The sequence below is a fragment of the Macrobrachium rosenbergii genome, chromosome 16, assembly GCF_040412425.1.
Source record: "Macrobrachium rosenbergii isolate ZJJX-2024 chromosome 16, ASM4041242v1, whole genome shotgun sequence".
NCBI classification, from domain to species: domain Eukaryota; kingdom Metazoa; phylum Arthropoda; class Malacostraca; order Decapoda; family Palaemonidae; genus Macrobrachium; species Macrobrachium rosenbergii.
In genome coordinates this window covers 18091226-18110896 of record NC_089756.1, presented here as the reverse complement: position 1 = coordinate 18110896, position 19671 = coordinate 18091226, and the positions used below count along the sequence as shown (strand labels likewise).

The following is a 19671-nucleotide window of genomic DNA, read 5'->3' as shown; positions in this document are numbered from 1 at the left end:
CTGTGTTTCAGTGGGATCGAAAAGACCTGAGGGGGTTTCAACTTGGGCCAAGGCATTAGAAGTCGCTAGTGATGCTACTGAGGTTCAACAAACATGGGTTCTCATGGTGTGCGCTCAGCAATAGTGACAGGTTATTTTTTACCCATTTCCAAACCAATGACCATCACTTGAGGTCCTTGTGTGTGATCACCTTGGAAAGATCTACGGGCTATGGACTCTGAAATTTCAGAAACTCCACACAAAGTTGCAGCTGGTGGTTCTGAAATTTCTGAAACTTCACAAAAAGCTGTAGCTGGTGGCCCTAAAACATCAAACAAAACTGTAACTAGCAACCTGAAAATATCAAACAAAGCTGTAACTGGCGACCCGAAAACATCAAACAAAGCTGTAACTGGCGACCCGAAAACATCAAACAAAGCTGTAACTGGCGACCCGAAAACATCAAACAAAGCTGTAATTGGCGACCCTAAAACATCAAACAAAGCTGTAACTGGCAACCCTAAAACTTCAAACAAAGCTGTAACTGGCGACCCAAAAACATCAAACAAAGCTGTAACTGGCGACCCGAAAACATCAAACAAAGCTGTAACTGGCGACCCCTAAAACATCAAACAAAGCTGTGACAGCGACCCTAAAACATCAAACAAAGCTGTAACTGGCGACCCCTAAAACATCAAACAAAGCTGTAATTGGCGACCCTAAAACATCAAACAAAGCTGTGACAGCGACCCTAAAACATCAAACAAAGCTGTAACTGGTGACCTGAAAACATCAAACAAAGCTGTAATTGGCGACCCGAAAACATCAAACAAAGCTATAACAGCGACCCTAAAGCATCAAACAAAGATGTAACTGGCGACCCTAAAACATGAAACAAAACTGTAACTGGCAACCAGAAAACACCAATAAAAGTTGTAACCGGCGACCCGAAAACACCAAACAAAGCTGTAACTGGCGACCCTAAAACATCAAACAAAGCTGTGACAGCGACCCTAAAACATCAAACAAAGCTATAACTGGCGACCCTAGAACATCAAACAAAGCTGCGGTGACCCTAAAGCGACCTAAAACATCAAACAAAGCTGTAACTGGAGACCCAAAACATCAAACAAAGCTGTAATTGGCGACCGGAAAACATCAAACAAAGCTATAACAGCGACCCTAAAACATCAAACAAAGATGTAACTGGTGACCCTAAAACGTGAAACAAAACTGTAACTGGCAACCAGAAAACACCAATAAAAGCTGTAACTGGCGACCTAAAACACCAAACAAAGCTGTAACTGGCGACCTAAAACATCAAACAAAGCTGCTGTGACAGCTGACCTAAAACATCAAACAAAGCTGTAACTGGCGACCCTAAAACATCAAACAAAGCTGTGACAGCGACCCTAAAACATCAAACAAAGCTGTAACTGGCGACCCAAAAACATCAAATAAAGCTGTAATTGGCGGCCCTAAAACATCAAACAAAGCTGTGACAGTGACCCTAAAACATCAAACAAAGCTGTAACTGGCGACCCAAAAACATCAAACAAAGCTGTAATTGGCGACCCTAAAACATCAAACAAAGCTATAACAGCGACCCTAAAACATCAAACAAAGATGTAACTGGCGACCCTAAAACATGAAACAAAACTGTAACTGGCAACCAGAAAACACCAATAAAAGCTGTAACTGGCGACCCGAAAACACCAAACAAAGCTGTAACTGGCAACCCTAAAACATCAAACAAAGCTGTGACAGCGACCCTAAAACATCAAACAAAGCTGTAACTGGCGACCCCTAGAACATCAAACAAAGCTGTGACAGCGACCCTAAAACATCAAACAAAGCTGTAACTGGCGACCCAAAAACATCAAACAAAGCTGTAACTGGCGACCCAAAAACATCAAACAAAGCTGTAATTGGCGACCCTAAAACATCAAACAAAGCTGTGACAGCGACCCTAAAACATCAAATAAAACTGTAATTGGAGACCCTAAAACATCAAACAAAGCTATAACAGCGACCCTAAAATATCAAACAAAGATGTAACTGGCGACCCTAAAACATGAAACAAAACTGTAACTGGCAACCAGAAAACACCAATAAAAGCTGTAACTGGCGACCCGAAAACACCAAACAAAGCTGTAACTGGCGACCCTAAAACATCAAACAAAGCTGTGACAGCGACCCTAAAACATCAAACAAAGCTGTAACTGGCGACCCCTAAAACATCAAACAAAGCTGTGAAAGCGACCCTAAAACATCAAACAAAGCTGTAACTGGCGACCCAAAAACATCAAACAAAGCTGTAATTGGCGACCCTAAAACATCAAACAAAGCTATAATAGCGACACTAAAACATCAAACAAAGATGTAACTGGCGACCCTAAAACATGAAACAAAACTGTAACTGGCAACCAGAAAACACCAATAAAAGCTGTAACTGGCGACCCGAAAACACCAAACAGAGCTGTAACTGGCGACCCTAAAACGTCAAACAAAGCTGTAACTGGCGACCCTAAAACATCAAGCAAAGCTGCAACTGGTGACCCTTAACCATCAAGCAAAGCTGCAACTGGCGAAGCAAAGCATGGCGACCCTTAAACATCAAGCAAAGCTGCAACTGGCGACCCTTAAACATCAAGCAAAGCTGCAGCTGGCGACCCTTAAACATCAAACAAAGCTGTAACTGACCGCCCCAAAACATCAAACAAAGCTGTAACTGACGACCTTAAAATATTAAACAAAGCTGTAACGGGTGCCCCTTGAAACTTCAGGCAAGGGTGTAACAACATACGTTTGTTGGACAGTAAAGACTACACTGCTGTCATAGTGACCTCTGGATGTCAGGACGAGAACAAATGGGAAAATATTATCTGAAACAGAAGACAACTGGTTCCATCTGACCGTTCATGCTATATTTCACGGATTTTGACTGCAATCTCGCTCAAGGTCGTAAAATCGCCCACAATAATCTTTCGGTCGCCGACCACATAAGACAGGGGCAGGAATTTGTTGGCCTGTGAGGGTTAACGGAGTGAAGTTTGCAGGATCGTCGGCGCATTATCCTGTGCATGAATGTTTTTTGAAACACTAAATATCTAAATATCAGGAAACATTCATCCAAAAGCTTAATGAAGGCTCTGCAATATGTCTCTTTACTTAGAGAACCTAGTATGGACCTCTGGACTTGAAACCAACTGAAGCAAAGCGATGCCATGCACTGTCTTACATCGATTACCTCATCCACAAAAAGGTATCTCACTCAGTCGCACATGACGACGAGATACGAAGTGTTTGTTAATATTACTTTTTTTTTTTTAACAAATTATCCCTTATTTCATCTTGACTTAAGGTCTACAACCACTTTACGCACAGATTACCCCTCTCTCAAGCGCACAGCACAAGGTATAACTGGAGTGACGCATTCATTTACTGTGATGTTTCCAGTGCCATTAGAACCAAAAGAAAAGAACCGTAATATAGAAATACGGGCGAATACAATTAAACAGAACGGCATATACAAAACAAATATATATTGTTGTTAAATGAAGCAACCCTTATACTAGCAAAAATTCATCCTGAGTCAGCTAAAGTTAAAGGCAAATCAATAATAATAATAATAATAATAATAATAATAATAATAATCTGTGAAGCCGCATATTCCTCATATTCGTAATATAACAAAACACTTAGCTAGTTTGGAATAAGTCTCGGGTATACTCATCGCCTAGTACACCAAGAGTGCGTAGTTAACGACGGCCATCAATCTGTCGTAAAAGACACCCAGTGGTTCTCAACCTGGGGGGCGCGCCCCCCTAGGGGGGCGTCAGCAATTTCCAGGGGAGGCGCGAGGCCTAGGTAAAATTTAAAAATCCAGAATTATATTCGTTATTTTCTTAACAAGAGTGAGGAACTAACATCCAGAAGTTAAAAAAAAAATGAAAAAGTATCGCCTTTTAACGTTAGTTTCCTATAGTCTACCACTCTAGTTAGACTCGCTAGGCTTACCATTATTTTGTAATTATTTACCTCCCTCCCTCTCCCTCGAAATTCCTTCTCTTTCTCTTTCTTTTTATTTTCCTCCTAATCTGGGAGGGAATTTTGCTCACAGATGCAAGGGGGGGCGTGGAGGGAAGGACTGCTCTTAGATGGGGCGTGGTAATAAAAAGGTTGAGAACCACTGATCTGTCTGCTAACATGAAGGACAAAATTTTACTAGCGTAATGCCCTTGATGAAAGTGGCATACCACGTTGTTCAAGGACGAAGCGGATAAAACGCACGCTGTGGTTTTGTGAAGTGTGAAGACATTACTAACTCCGTGCTGCTGAGAATAGTGATAATGATAGTGATACGGAAAATGATAATGCTCATGAATTACTGTAATACTAACGAAAGCCAAAATTCACACATCTGCAAAATTTGGCGATTCTATTATTTTGGGATGAGGTTGAAAGACCCATGCCCATCTTCGCCCTGGACGTCAACGAGGGCACAGTGTAACACCACGCCGCCCCTATTTATATGGGATTCGAACCCGGGTTCTGCAGTTTAAGTGTCGAGTTCCTTGTTTAGCAGAAAAAGAGGCAAGTTTTGCATGTATTATATATATATATATATATATATATATATATATATATATTTATATATATATATATATATATATATATATATATAATTATAATATCTATATATATATATATATATATATATATATATATATATATATATATATATATATATATATATATATATATATATATATATATATATATATATATATATATATATATATATATATATATATTGTGAGTTTGTTTGCGTGTCTGTGGGATGCGCAAGCGCGTATATCATTCATGGTTGTGTGAATGTATATATTTCTATGCGCTTTATTTGTTCAGAATTTCGTCGATGTATCTTTTCATTTTGTTCTGTATTATTTAATTTTCTTATTTCCAATTGTCATTCTTGGTACGATTGTGTAGAAGACATTGAATCTGAACTGCCTTGAGTGCCACCTGTGATGAATCAATTACTCACTTAACTGGCACACAATAATATTCAAGATATATTCAGGTAAGACCAGTCGTTCATCATTCACTGATAAGAAATAAATCTTTTGTTCCAGAAATCTCAGTTTGCTCCTCAAGCTGTACACTAATGTGGCAAATCACCCAAATTTTACTGATTTTTTTTTTGTATGTTGAGTTTGTCTACCCTTCAACTTTTATTCCTATTCTTCCTTCACCTATCAAACATACAGCATCTATCTATTTGCCAATTCACCGACTGTTTTCCCACACCCACGCACGTGTCTTAAGACGCCCCTCACTTCTCTGAAGGCGCGAACACTCTTGTTTGCATATCCACGTATCGTATCAGGGTTGCATATCACCCCGTAATACGAAACGACGCAACACGGTTATGTATCCACTTGTTGCATGCTTGCGTGTCGTAGCATCGTTGCGTAGTGCAACAGTGTTATTCAGTCTTTTTGACTATACGTGCAATGGGATAATGTCATGCTCTTCGGCTTCACGAGGCTATTTGAGTTGTGTATCATTCCTCAGACGTGACGGCCAAAGATTGACAAATGGCGGATCGGGCACGGTGCGTATCTTTGTAGCATATTTCGACACACAACGGTGCAACGCTTCCCTGTCCACTGTGATACACAACGATGACACGATACGTGGATATGCAACATGTGTGTACTCGCCTTAAGATGTAAATTTCCAAAACTCAATACTCTAATTCTGATACAATTTGAGAATCTTCTACTTGTCTGTTCTTCACTGAACTTGCAGAAGTTAGCTGGCTTATTAGTCTCCGAAATGTAGTGTGTCCTTGTGAAGACAATGGATACCTTGAGGTATAGTGTCCTCATCTCTAGGGGAAGGAAACCCTATCATGTAGCCTCTCACCTATCTAGGTCTCAGTAGCAATTCAATGACCTTCAATGTTCGGAACCATCGCCCCTGGCCTAGTCAGGATTTTGGGCCTTATTATCTGACTCCCGGTGCGCGAATATTTCGTCACAACAGAAGAAAATGATACATTATTGTTAGAATACCTTGGCCTCGTGGAATTACATAATATTACTCGTCTGGACAGGCACTAAGAAAAATTTATGATCACCTAGCCTCTCACCTAACTGGTCTTAATAGCACTTTGTTCTAGTCAGACATTTGGGACTTATCTGACTCCTTAGTACACCAATTTCTCGTCAAAATCGAATAAAAAATATGTTATTGTTAGATTACCTTGGCCTCAGGCTATTACGGTATACTGCTGGTTTGAGCAGGCATATCACCAGTCACAAAGGTTTCAATCTCTCAGCTAACCACTAATCATTTAAACAGATGAACTGATGTCTCAGCAATCATATTAATAGACGAATCACAGATGAACCACTGTCCCAGTATCCATATAAACAAACAAATCGCGGTCACAGTAACCATATAAATACACACAAGGTTGTCCAAGTAACCATATAAACAGAAAAACTGCTGTCCCAGTAACCATACATAGACGAAATGCTGTCCCAGAAAACCTTATAAACAGAAGAACTGCTGTAACAGAAAACTTATAAACAGACAACCTGCTGTCCCAGTAACCATATAAACAGACGAACTGCTGTCCCAGTAACCATATAAACAGACGAACCTATGTCCCAGTAACCATATAAACAGACGAACTGCTGTCCCAGTAACCATATAAACAGACGAACTGCTGTCCCAGTAACCATATAAACAGACGAACCTATGTCCCAGTAACCATATAAACAAAAGAAGTGCCTTTCCAGTAGCCATTTAAACAGATGAACCTCTGTCCCACTAACCGTATAAACAAAAGAATTGCTTTGCCAGTAGCCATATAAACAGACGAACTATGTCCCAGTAACCATATAAACAAAAGTCGTCCTTTTCCAGTAATCATATAAACAGGCGAACTTCTGTCCCAGTAACCATATAAATAAAACAAGTGCTTTTCCAGTAACCATATAATCAGACGAATCTCTAGCCCAATAAACTTATATAAGACAAACTTTGTCCCAGTAACCATATAAACAGATGAATTGCTGTCCCAGTAACCTTATAAAGAGACGTACCACTGTCCCAGTTACGTTTCAGACCAAAACGCAATAACAAGAATGCCGAGCCAATGCGCAGTTAATTCTTCAAGTTAGTTAGCTATATCATTTATGTGGCTGTCTCCAGTTGACTAGCGACAGTTGTACGCGGAAGATAAAATAGTCACCTTATGCATCAAGTGTACTTTGACCTTGATACTGTTTTTCGGACAATGAGTCGAACTGCAGTAAAGATAAGGGTTGGTTGTATCTGTCCTCATGAAGTGAAAAATTACAACAAATATTTTACCATGACAACTAGTGGAAAAAGCTTTTTAGATGTACGTCATAAATCTCAATACAAAGCAACAAAGACTATAATAATAAATAATAATAACGATGCCCGTCAGACAGATATGAAAATGTCTGCGTGACGACTCGACGCTCAGGTGAAGCAACTGGTGTTGTGGAAGGTTACTGCACAGGGAGTTCGTTATCCACATTCAGCAGTTGAGAGCACGGTTACGGCTGCTGGGTTCTTTGTCTTGTCTTTTTTAGCGAGCCAGCCCCTACTAGTGGAAGAGGCTTTACATAGAATAAATAATAATAATAATAATAATAATAATAATAATAATAATAATAATAATAATAATAATAATAATAAAATTGCCGGTTCAACTGCATGAAGTTTAACAGGTGTTATTTTTCAGTCTCTCTACGGCGACACTTTTCCGTTTGCATACTTGAACAAAAACGATGTACGCTCTTCTTATATATCTTTACGGGCTACTCTTTGAGCAAGAGCCCGTGCTGGCATAAAGTTAGCTTACTCATAAACAACAGCATTCCTATACATCTTTATGGGCTGCTTTATGAGCAAGAGCCCGTGCTGCCATGAAGCCAGATTAATCATCAGAAACAACTTTCCAATATAGCTTTACGGGCTGCTTCATGAGCAAGAGCCTGTGCTGGCATAAAGCCAGCTTAAACATGAATAGCAAAATTCCTATACATCTCTAATGGTTCCTTTATGACCAAGAGTCAGTGCATTCATAAAGCCGGCTAAATCACCAAGAACAACATTCCTATATATTTTTATAAGCTGCTTTATGAACAAGAGCCCGTGCTAGCACGAAGCCAAGAGCCCGTGTTGGTATGAAGCCAAGAGCCCGTGCTGGCATTAAACCAGCTCAACCATAAACAGCATTCCTAGGTATCGTCTCCACTAGTCAAACAGCTAGCCTACCACAATTCCACACCAGGTCTCCCAATGCCTTTACTCCACATCGCACTCACGGTGAAGGAATTAATGCAGTTCAGGTTAACTTTTAAATCAAATATAAAAAGTGACGAAGAAACAGGGACTCGTGGATATCAAATGATGGAGGATTGTCAGTGTTATCAGAGATTGCCTTTGATGTCCAGACGCAAACAAAAAAATAATAATAATAATAATAAATAAATTAAAATAAAATAAACAGGAAACAGAACACCATAATCATAATAATCCGTGAGGTAAACTTCTGGTCCACATACGATCGGAGTGTGTGATACATATTTCGTATTATTATTATTATTATTATTATTATTATTATTATTATTATTATTATTATTATTATTATTATTATTGTACATAAATCTTTATGGACAAGGCAAAAGGGGCATCAGTTTTCTAACGAATTTGATAAATCTCTCTCTTTCTCTCTCTCTCTCTTTCTTTCTTTCTATCTATCTATTTATCTATATTATATATAGTATAGTATATGTATATATACATATACATATATATACATATATAATATATATATATATATATATATATATATATATATATATATATATATATATATATATATATATATATATATATATCACACATCAACACAGGTGAAAAATAAGAGACAGGGTGGAGGTCTGACCGGTTTCGACTTTATCTCCAAGTCATTGACGAAGAACTGAGACATAGTATTAATGTAGAAGTCACAAATATATACTGTATACTACAGAAACAGTGCCGACGAAAATATACAGCATTTGAAACTACAGATCCACCCAAAGGCCAGTGTCAAGGTAGGAGTGGCCTTCAAACTCATTTGGCTAAAAATCACAATATACTCTCAGGGAACAATACTAATAAACGTATCAACCATAGGAGACTACAGATCCACACCTGACAGGTGTCAGGGAGGCAGGGTTGGAAAACTCATTAGCACTGCTGCCCCTGTACTGTGTTTACAAATATGATAACCTTATTTCCATACATCTCTACTGCCTACCTTAAAATTTAAACAATTTACATATTTCTTTTGATATTAAAGGACCGAGTTTATACATCCCTTGACTGATATATTATGGCTGTAACCTTCTTTTATGAAGATAGATTCAATGATATTCCTTTCCAGTGTGTTATTAGAATATACAATCCTTTTTGCCCCTTCCCAGTTGATAGCATGATTGCTCTTAAAAACATAGATGAAAACAATGATTTCTTAACCATATTGTTTGTCCGTTGTTTTCCTCTATGTTTTTAAGAGCATTACGTGTATGTAGCCCTGAATATATTGATGAGGAAAAAGATAAGATTAGGAATACAGGCAACAAATTGAAATATCCTGACAGTGTATTAAACAACGCATTAGAAGCGGCAAAAAAGGCTATGTATCAAAACCAAAAAGAACCTTACAACACAAAAAATTTGCTTGTACTGAAAGATACCCCCCATCTTCTTATGAATTTTGGTGTTCATGTCTCATTTAAGAATAATAAAACATGGAACTTGTACTTACCAAGAACTCTCCCGACAATACTAAAGGGTGTGTATTATATAAAATTCCATGTAATTCTTGGGATAACTTTTATATTGGCCAAACGGGTATAGCACGGGAAAAGCGAACACAACAGCATAAAAAATGTGAGATATGCACAGGGGAACAGTGGTGTTTTCGTACATGTTAGTGAGAGCAGTTATGCTATCAACTGGGAAGGAGCAAAAAGGATTGTATATTCTAATAATGAACTGGAAAGGAATATCATTGAATCTAGCTTTATAAAAGAAAGTTACAGCCATAATATGAATATCAGTCAAGGGATGTATAAACTTGATTATTTACTATCAAAAGCAATTTGTAAATTGTTTAAATTTTAAGGTAGGCAGTAGAGATGTATGGAAATAAGATTATCATATTAGTAAACGCAGTACAGGGGCAGCAGTGCTAATGGGTTTTCCAACCTCGCCTCCCTGACACCTGTCAGGTGTGAATCTGTAGTCTCCTATGGTCGGTACATTTATCAGTATTGTCCTCTGAGAATATATTGTGATTTTTAGCCAAATGATTGGCCTTCAAATGAGTTCTGAAGGCCACTCCTACCTTGACACCGACCTGTGGGTGGATCTGTAGTCCCAAACAGTTGTGCGTATTCATCAGTACTGTTTCTGTGGTATATATAGGATATTTGTGACTTCTAATACTCTGCATCAGTCCTTCGTCAAAGGCTTGGAAATAAAGTCGAAACCGGTCAGGACCTCCACCCCGTCTCTTATTTTTCACCTGTGGTAATGTGTGATAAGTAAACTTCTTACAAAAGTTATCATAATCATATATATATATATATATATATATATATATATATATATATATTATATATATATATATATATATATATATACATACATATGAATATATACATACACACACACATATATATATATATATAATATAATATATATATATATATATATATATATATATATATATATATATATACATATATATATACAGTATATATATAATATATATATATTATATATATATATATATATATATATATATATATATATATATATATACATATACATATATATACACAGTATATATATATATATATATATATATATATATATATATATATATATATATATACATATATATACACAGTATATGTATATATATATATATATATATATATATATATATATATATATATATATATAAATTTCTGACTCACGTCGGGATCGAACCCAGGTCTCTCAGGTGGAAAGCAAGGGCGTTACCCACTGGGCCATACAAGTCTAAAAGAAGTCGGAACCTGAGAGCAACTGCACCCAAGGAATTACCTGGGCAAGCTAACTGCTTGCATACCAGCGAGTTTTCCCCAACTTCCCGACTCAGCAATGACCCAATGGACAACATTTCATTCGAATTATCCCTTCTGAGTGAATAAGATAGAAATCATCAGCACACAATCACGTGTGGAACAGAAATAAATTTCTGACTCACGTCGGGATCGAACCCAGGTCTCTCAGGTGGAAAGCAAGGGCGTTACCCACTGGGCCATACAAGTCTAAAAGAAGTCGGAACCTGAGAGCAACTGCACCCAAGGAATTACCTGGGCAAGCTAACTGCTTGCATACCAGCGAGTTTTCCCCAACTTCCCGACTCAGCAATGACCCAATGGACAACATTTCATTCAATTATCCCTTCTGAGTGAATAAGATAGAAATCATCAGCACACAATCACGTGTGGAACAGAAATAAATTTCTGACTCACGTCGGGATCGAACCCAGGTCTCTCAGGTGGAAAGCAAGGGCGTTACCCACTGGGCCATACAAGTCTAAAAGAAGTCGGAACCTGAGAGCAACTGCACCCAAGGAATTACCTGGGCAAGCTAACTGCTTGCATACCAGCGAGTTTTCCCCAACTTATTTCTGTTCCACACGTGATTGTGTGCTGATGATTTCTATCTTATTCACTCAGAAGGGATAATTCGAATGAAATGTTGTCCATTGGGTCATTGCTGAGTCGGGAAGTTGGGGAAAACTCGCTGGTATGCAAGCAGTTAGCTTGCCCAGGTAATTCCTTGGGTGCAGTTGCTCTCAGGTTCCGACTTCTTTTAGACTTGTATGGCCCAGTGGGTAACGCCCTTGCTTTCCACCTGAGAGACCTGGGTTCGATCCCGACGAGTCAGAAATTTATTTCTGTTCCACACGTGATTGTGTGCTGATGATTTCTATCTTATTCACTCAGAAGGGATAATTCGAATGAAATGTTGTCCATTGGGTCATTGCTGAGTCGGGAAGTTGGGGAAAACTCGCTGGTATGCAAGCAGTTAGCTTGCCCAGGTAATTCCTTGGGTGCAGTTGCTCTCAGGTTCCGACTTCTTTTAGACTTGTATGGCCCAGTGGGTAACGCCCTTGCTTTCCACCTGAGAGACCTGGGTTCGATCCCGACGTGAGTCAGAAATTTATTTCTGTTCCACACGTGATTGTGTGCTGATGATTTCTATCTTATTCACTCAGAAGGGATAATTCGAATGAAATGTTGTCCATTGGGTCATTGCTGAGTCGGGAAGTTGGGGAAAACTCGCTGGTATGCAAGCAGTTAGCTTGCCCAGGTAATTCCTTGGGTGCAGTTGCTCTCAGGTTCCGACTTCTTTTAGACTTGTATGGCCCAGTGGGTAACGCCCTTGCTTTCCACCTGAGAGACCTGGGTTCGATCCCGACGTGAGTCAGAAATTTATTTCTGTTCCACACGTGATTGTGTGCTGATGATTCCTATATATATATATATATATATATATATATATATATATATATATATATATATATATATATATATATATGACTTTTTTTTATCACATCACCGTGATTCATATTCAATCAGTAAGCTACAAACGTCCTTTAATATCCAATTCGCTCTACCTCGGAAATAATATATTTTCATATATGTTACCGAAGGGGAATTTTTTAGTTGATAATAAGTTCTTTGTCTCGTGGGCTCGAACCAGCGAAGACAAGAACTCAGGACTACAGTGGACGCATTTTAACCCACACGGCCAGCAAGTGAGGTACAAGTGGATATCATCTTCCCGTATACAAATCGCCCGTCGAACTCAGGTGTTTTGTATTTGGAGACGATATTCACCCACCTCTGCCATGCTAACCACGTAGTGCATTTGTCGCACGCAGCAATATTATGACTTATTTTTATCACATCACCGTGATTCATATTCAGTCAGTAAGCTACAAACGTCCTTTAATATCCAATTCGCTCTACCTCGGAAATAATATATTTTCATATATGTTACCGAAGGGGAATTTTTTAGTTGATAATAAGTTCGTCGTCTCGTGGGCTCGAACCAGCGAAGACAAGAACTCAGGACTACAGTGGACACATTTTAACCCACACGGCCAGCAAGCGAGGTATAAGTGGATATCGTCTTCCCGTATACAAATCGCCCGTCGAACTCAGGTGTTTTGTATTTGGAGACGATATTCATCCACCTCTGCCATGCTAACCACGTAGTGCGTTTGTCGCACACAGCCATATTATGACTTTTTTTTATCACATCACCGTGATTCATATTCAATCAGTAAGTTACAAACGTCCTTTAATATCAATTCGCTCTACCTCGAAATAATATATTTTCATATATGTTACCGAAGGGAATTTTTAGTTGATAATAAGTTCTTTGTCTCGTGGGCTCGAACCAGCGAAGACAAGAACTCAGGACTACAGTGGACGCATTTTAACTCACGCGGCCAGCAAGTGAGGTATAAGTGGATATCGTCTTCCCGTATACAAATCGCCCGTCGAACTCAGGTGTTTTGTATTTGGAGACGATATTCACCCACCTCTGCCATGTTAACCACGTAGTGCGTTTGTCGCACGCAGCCATATTATGAATTTTTTTTATCACATCACCATGATTCATATTCAATCAGTAATGCATCCACTGTAGTCCTGAGTTCTTGTCTTCACTGGTTCGAGCCCACGGGACAACGAACTTATTATCAACTAAAAAATTCCCCTTCGGTAACATATATGAAAATATATTATTTCCGAGGTAGAGCGAATTGGATATTAAAGGACGTTTGTAGCTTACTGACTGAACATGAATCACGGTGATGTGATAAAAAAAATTCATAATATGGCTGCGTGCGACAAACGCACTTTCGTGGTTAGCATGGCAGAGGTGGGTGAATATCGTCTCCAAATACAAAACACCTGAGTTCGACGGGCGATTTGTATACGGGAAGACGATATTCACTTATACCTCACTTGCTGGCCGTGTGGGTTAAAATGCGTCCACTGTAGTCCTGAGTTCTTGTCTTCGCTGGTTCGAGCCCATGAGACGACGAACTTATTATCAACTAAAAAATCCCCCTTCGGTAACATATATGAAAATATATTATTTCTGAGGTAGAGCGAATTGGATATTAAAGGACGTTTGTAACTTACTGATTGAATATAAATCACGGTGATGTGATAAAAAAAAAGAAGTCATAATATGGCTGCGTGCGACAAACGCACTACGTGGTTAGCATGGCAGAGGTGGGTGAATATCGTCCCCAAACACAAAACACCTGAGATCGACGAGCGATTTGTATACGGGAAAATTACACAAAACTAATGTACCAATTCTGTAATTAGTAAAATGTACTATTCTCGAGTGTATATATATCTATGTGAATTAGTAATTTGTAAACCTGTATTTCAAATTATAAGAGCTCAATTTTCAATTAATTTTAAACTCTTACTATATGCAAATATCTCAAATACTGTAATAAGGGTTAAAGTTTAGCTTCAAAGGAAATTTAAACTGGGGGCGCCCAGTTGGGGGGGCAAGCATCTGACTGGGGGGGCACGGGTCCCCCCTGGTCCCCCTATAGCGACGCCACTGCAGTAGGGTAGAACAAAATAGAGGAAAACTATAAAACTGAAACAGCAAAGAAAGACAAATAACACAAAAGCAAAAAACTATGCAGTGAGACTCCAGTAACCTTGCTCAACAAAGAAGTCTTCGCAGCAACTTCGGACTTTTGAAGTTCCAGCGAATCAGCTTCATTAGGAAAATTACTCTTGTTTTTGGTTACAGATGGAATAAAATTTCTATTAAGTCTGGTGCTGAACCTCTCCTTAAAAATTTAGAACAATTTACTCAGTAGGCACAACGATCTAACTGAACGTGCAGGAGATTAATACTAAGATGTGCTATAAGAAATTTATTTATAGTAATTCATGTTTTCTCCAATAGTTTGTGAAGAAAGTCAGCTGCTGAAGACTGGACTGGGATACAATTTTCAAAACATGGCAGAATTAAAGAAGAAAAAATACATCCTAAAGATGGAGATGTCTTAAAAAATCTTGAAGGATTCACAAGTAGACTGAATATGTTTCTCAAAAGTGAATTCGCGATCATGAATGGCGCGCAGAGCTCTAACTGACTTGCATTAGTTAAAGAAACATTAAAAATGAGAAGTTTAGAATGGGGGTTAGGAAGGAGATCCAATAATTTCAGCTAAGTCTCTGTAAGAGAATCAATAACCACAGGTCTATGATCAGATGTGATTGATTCAAATAGAGTAGCATCATCTGCGTAATACACAGACTTGTTTTCAAGGACAAAGGATATAGTAATGGGAACACCTCGCAGTTGCACTAAGAAACAATTGTTACGAGAAGGTGGATAGCAAGATGGAAGAAAGAGAATATGAACAGAAGTATAATAAAAGGAATGAAAGGGGTGGCAGCTAGGGAAAGAATGGAAGCTGCAAAGAACCTTAAGTAATGCCTACAGTGCACTGCATGAGGTGCACTCAAGGAACGACCCCCTACGGAGGTGAAATCGTGAAGATAAAACTTGAAGTATCTTGGGAACAAAAGTACTCGAAGCTTCAGGGTAGTTTTCCATTATCAGATTTTACTTCATTTGCATTCAGGCAAGCACAAATCTGAAATTTTCTAATGACTTGAGCAAATAAGATTGATGGATAATAGGTTTTGCTAAAAATAGATTTCTTAAACAGATTCAACAAGGCTACTATTGGGTTTGGCATTGGCAATAAAAGCTATATATTATTAACTAAAGTAATAATTCTTCACGAAACACTAACTAAAGAAAGTGTCATCAGTGCACCATATGTAAATGACTGGTTTAATATGACAGGGCTTTGCTAAAAAAATGTGTTAATTAATTGGCATGTAGAGTATTGGCAAATATTTTACCAATGAGTGACCTCATTGTTATACTATCTATGGGATCAAGTTAATCCCTGAAAATAAAATATGAGCTACAGAGTTTTTTTCTTTGATCTACTGACAGGAATTTTACTAATAAGGGATTCAAAGCCAATGAAACACGGTTTTTCGCCAACACCTTTGTATCAAAGCATTGGATAAAGGTGAAAGTTGGCAAGTGTATATTTTAGAACCCTACGTAATTTTTGCAGTATTATTTAGTACCTAAGTTCAATAGCTTTGGTACTTATCAGAGTAAAAGTGCGTTTCCTATGCCAGAGCCATCAAAATCACAGATAAGGGTTTTGAACACAATAGTGACGTTAACCTATGACGTCACGAGGCTCCACCAATGATGGCTAGCAGGATTTGTCATCGTTTCCTTGATTGCATTATCATTCTCAATTATTATTATTCTTATTATTATTATTTTGTGGAGGTTTCATCGCAACTTCCACAGCAGTTGTTGGGAGTAAGATTTTAGCTTAGAATTTTTCCATTTTCTTGATATTCATATTGTTTCTACTTTACAAATAACTCAAAGTATGTAATTCAACCACATAATGAACCAGTCTATAGCTCATTTGTTATTAGATCTAAATCTATTTAGGGCAGGAATAAGAAAAAAAGACAGTTTGTTTTGTTTTACCTCAGGTTTCGACACTGTAGCCTTCTATTTGCTGCAGCAAGAGGTGCGAGTTTCCAAGTAACTATTACCCACTATAGAAATAATTACCTATTCACGCTATAGTAAATCTTGCCACGGGTCTTCTTGCTTGTATAAAAAGTTGCGAGCCGTAGAACAAATGCAGTCTTGCAACCACGGGGACAATTCCATATCCTGCTGGCCATTATCGAATTTATTGAAGCCTACACTGTGTAAGCATATCATTCACCTGGTACTGACTTACTGGAGGTTACTGCCTACCTGGTGGATGGACGGAGCCTCATGACGAAATACGTTTACGTCACAAACGGATTTAGGATCCCTGTCTGTGATATTCTCGGTTCCAACATCGGCAACTTCATTTTACTCTATATATATCAAACCATTGAACTTAGGTACTAAATAATACTACCAAAAATTAGGTAGGGTTATAAAATATACATTTGCCAACTTTCATCTTTATCCGATGCTTTGATAAAAAGGTGTTGGAGAAAAACCGTGTTTCATCGGCTCTGAATCCCTTAGTAAGAAATATTTTCTCAAGTTATACAACCAGAGGAACAAAATTAGAGTTAATAAGCCATACTAACTGCCAGCAAGTTCGCAAATAATGGTTGCTAAAAACTTCATAAGAGTATGCCACGAATTTATAGTCAATATTAGTTTTAGCGTAATACTATATATTGCAGGCTAATATACTAGGCCAAAGAATGGTCTTTGATGAACAATTTAATGGCTGCTGTCCCTAAACCTCAATCGTCAACAATTTATGCTGGAAAAAAATAATGAATTTATTTTAGAAAAGACAGGTTTCAAATGGACACTTTGAAGAAACGCGAGCTGGTGAAAGTTGATTTACCTGACCAAATAAAGGGGTTTATACACTTGTCAGTTAATTTGCAAACTGAATTCAGCTTTTTTGTAAAAGAATACGTAATACAGAATTATAATAATTTAGTACATAAAAGTGAAAGACAATGAACAAAGGGTTAACTTATCTATAATAATTAAACCACCGATAACACTGTACCAAACTAAACAGACTTTTTAAAATTACCTTGTGGTCTAGTTAAAGGTGCAAAAAATTATTCAATTGCATTGCATAACTTTTATTGTCTTGGTGACAGATTCCAAAAGAGTCTTTAAATATAATGTAGCTCTTGAGATACTACTGACAAAAAAGTCAACGACTATTTATTACCAAGTCATGATTAAAAATTAATTAAAGAGCAAATGAACGATTCCCATTTTGCCGTGGATGTCGAGTAGATTCTGCAACTGGGGCTGCAGAGGCTTATCGACCACCAGGGTTCGGTCCTGTAGCGGTTGTAGGAGCATTTGTTGTTGCTGTTGGAGGCGCTGCAGTCGTTGCTGGAGGCGGTGTTGGTGTTGTTGGAGGCGGTGTTGGTGTTGTTGGAGGCGGTGTTGGTGTTGTTGGAGGCGCTGTAGTTGTTATTGGAGGCGTTGTTGGAGGCGATGTAGTTGTTGGAGGCGTTGTTGTTGTTGTTGTTGGAGGCGCTGTAGTTGTTATTGGAGGCGATATACTTATTGGAGGCGTTGTTGGAGGCGATGTAGTTGTTGGAGGCCATGTAGTGGTTGTTGGAGCCTTTGTTGTAGTTGACACAGCCGTTGGAGGCTTGGCTGCTGAAAGGGAAGACCTCACTTAGATATGCTTCGGCCAAATATCAAACATCTTGTCTTTTATATTTCCAGTGTGGAAACTCCAACACAAGAATGACCGTCAGAGTTAGTTCATCAAGAATGTCTGTACATTGTGAGCATTAATAATAACACCCATAATATGTAAAACTGAAACAAGCATAAGAATTAGCAATCCTTTAAAATGTTGGTGGGTTCTTGTATCAGTAAGGCGTCAGAATCATCAAGCACGCTCTGAGTAAGTATCTTGACCAACTAGGGATGACCACAGGAGAAATGTACTCTACAAAACAGTGCTTTAGGACAGAGCAAGTGTTTTTGGTGGTGGACCCAGAAAAAACATGAAGACAATAGTAATTGCCACAATAAACCTACACTGCTGAGTCAAGGACTAACCATGGTCGATCTTTAGACCTTGAGATCCTCATTTGAAAAAAAGGCTTCCATAACTTCAGCCGCATCACAAATTTACACAGAAGACTCACCAAAACTGAGCTGAATTATCTTACTTGCACTGTCCCACCCACTTCTAGATTGCTTGTACTTTCATCCTGGGCACTATGGCATTTCCATTCCAATACCACTCCTTCTCATTCTAGGTCTTCCTTGCTTCTTTCCACTAACTCATAATTATACACTCTTCCCCATTCCGGTCTCCCGTTCTCTCTACAAGGCCAAACTGTTCAAGAACTTTATAGTTGTCGCCATATTTACAACCCTTTCTGTCTTCTCAACCAACATATACCGTGGAAAACGATTCTTCTTAACAGTTTAAAGTAATTTCTTCCACTTTCATTAAACTTCACTTCCATAAAGGAGAGTCACCTTTTGCATTAATCTTGCTACCTCCCTTCCATAATCCTTAATACCATTCATTGTTCCATATTCCTGGAGTATATTTCCTTTCATAACCTTTCCTTTGCTCTCATTTACTTTTCATTTTTCCTTACAGACTTTCAAATCCTTTCACCAGAGTAGGCATCTTCTCTCACTATCTTCTCCACTTAAATTATCATTAGCAAAGCTCATCCTAACCACCCTGTGATTACATGTGCTTTACAACTATAGCTCTTGCTCCTTGTCTAACTTCAGGCTTACCTCCATCCATAAAGACATTAAACAGTTATGACACCATAACACTTTTAATGTGGACCCACTGTTACACTTAACCATCCACTTCCCCATCAACAAACACACCATGTTTCACTTTCATTTTAAAAGATAGTAATCTATCTTAACAAATCAAGATGTACAGTACATCCTGTA

The 19671-nt window shown here is 38.3% G+C and overlaps 1 protein-coding gene across 9 annotated transcripts in view; it reads right to left on the bottom strand.

Annotated features, from left to right (window-relative positions):
* The window catches only part of LOC136847134 (salivary glue protein Sgs-3-like), a 79704-nt gene that overhangs the window by 9517 nt on the left and 50516 nt on the right, over positions 1-19671 (bottom strand). For 5 of the 9 annotated variants that reach the window (XM_067118491.1, XM_067118492.1, XM_067118498.1 and 2 more), the window contains one exon: positions 17843-18390. The exons of 2 other annotated variants lie outside the window; for them this stretch is intronic. In XM_067118491.1, the coding sequence (XP_066974592.1) occupies positions 18041-18390 (350 nt within the window). In that variant the 3' untranslated portion in view covers positions 17843-18040. Of the gene's footprint in view, positions 1-17842; positions 18391-19671 lie in introns of those variants that run through there. 2 more of the 9 variants (XM_067118494.1, XM_067118495.1) reach the window with 1 other exon arrangement.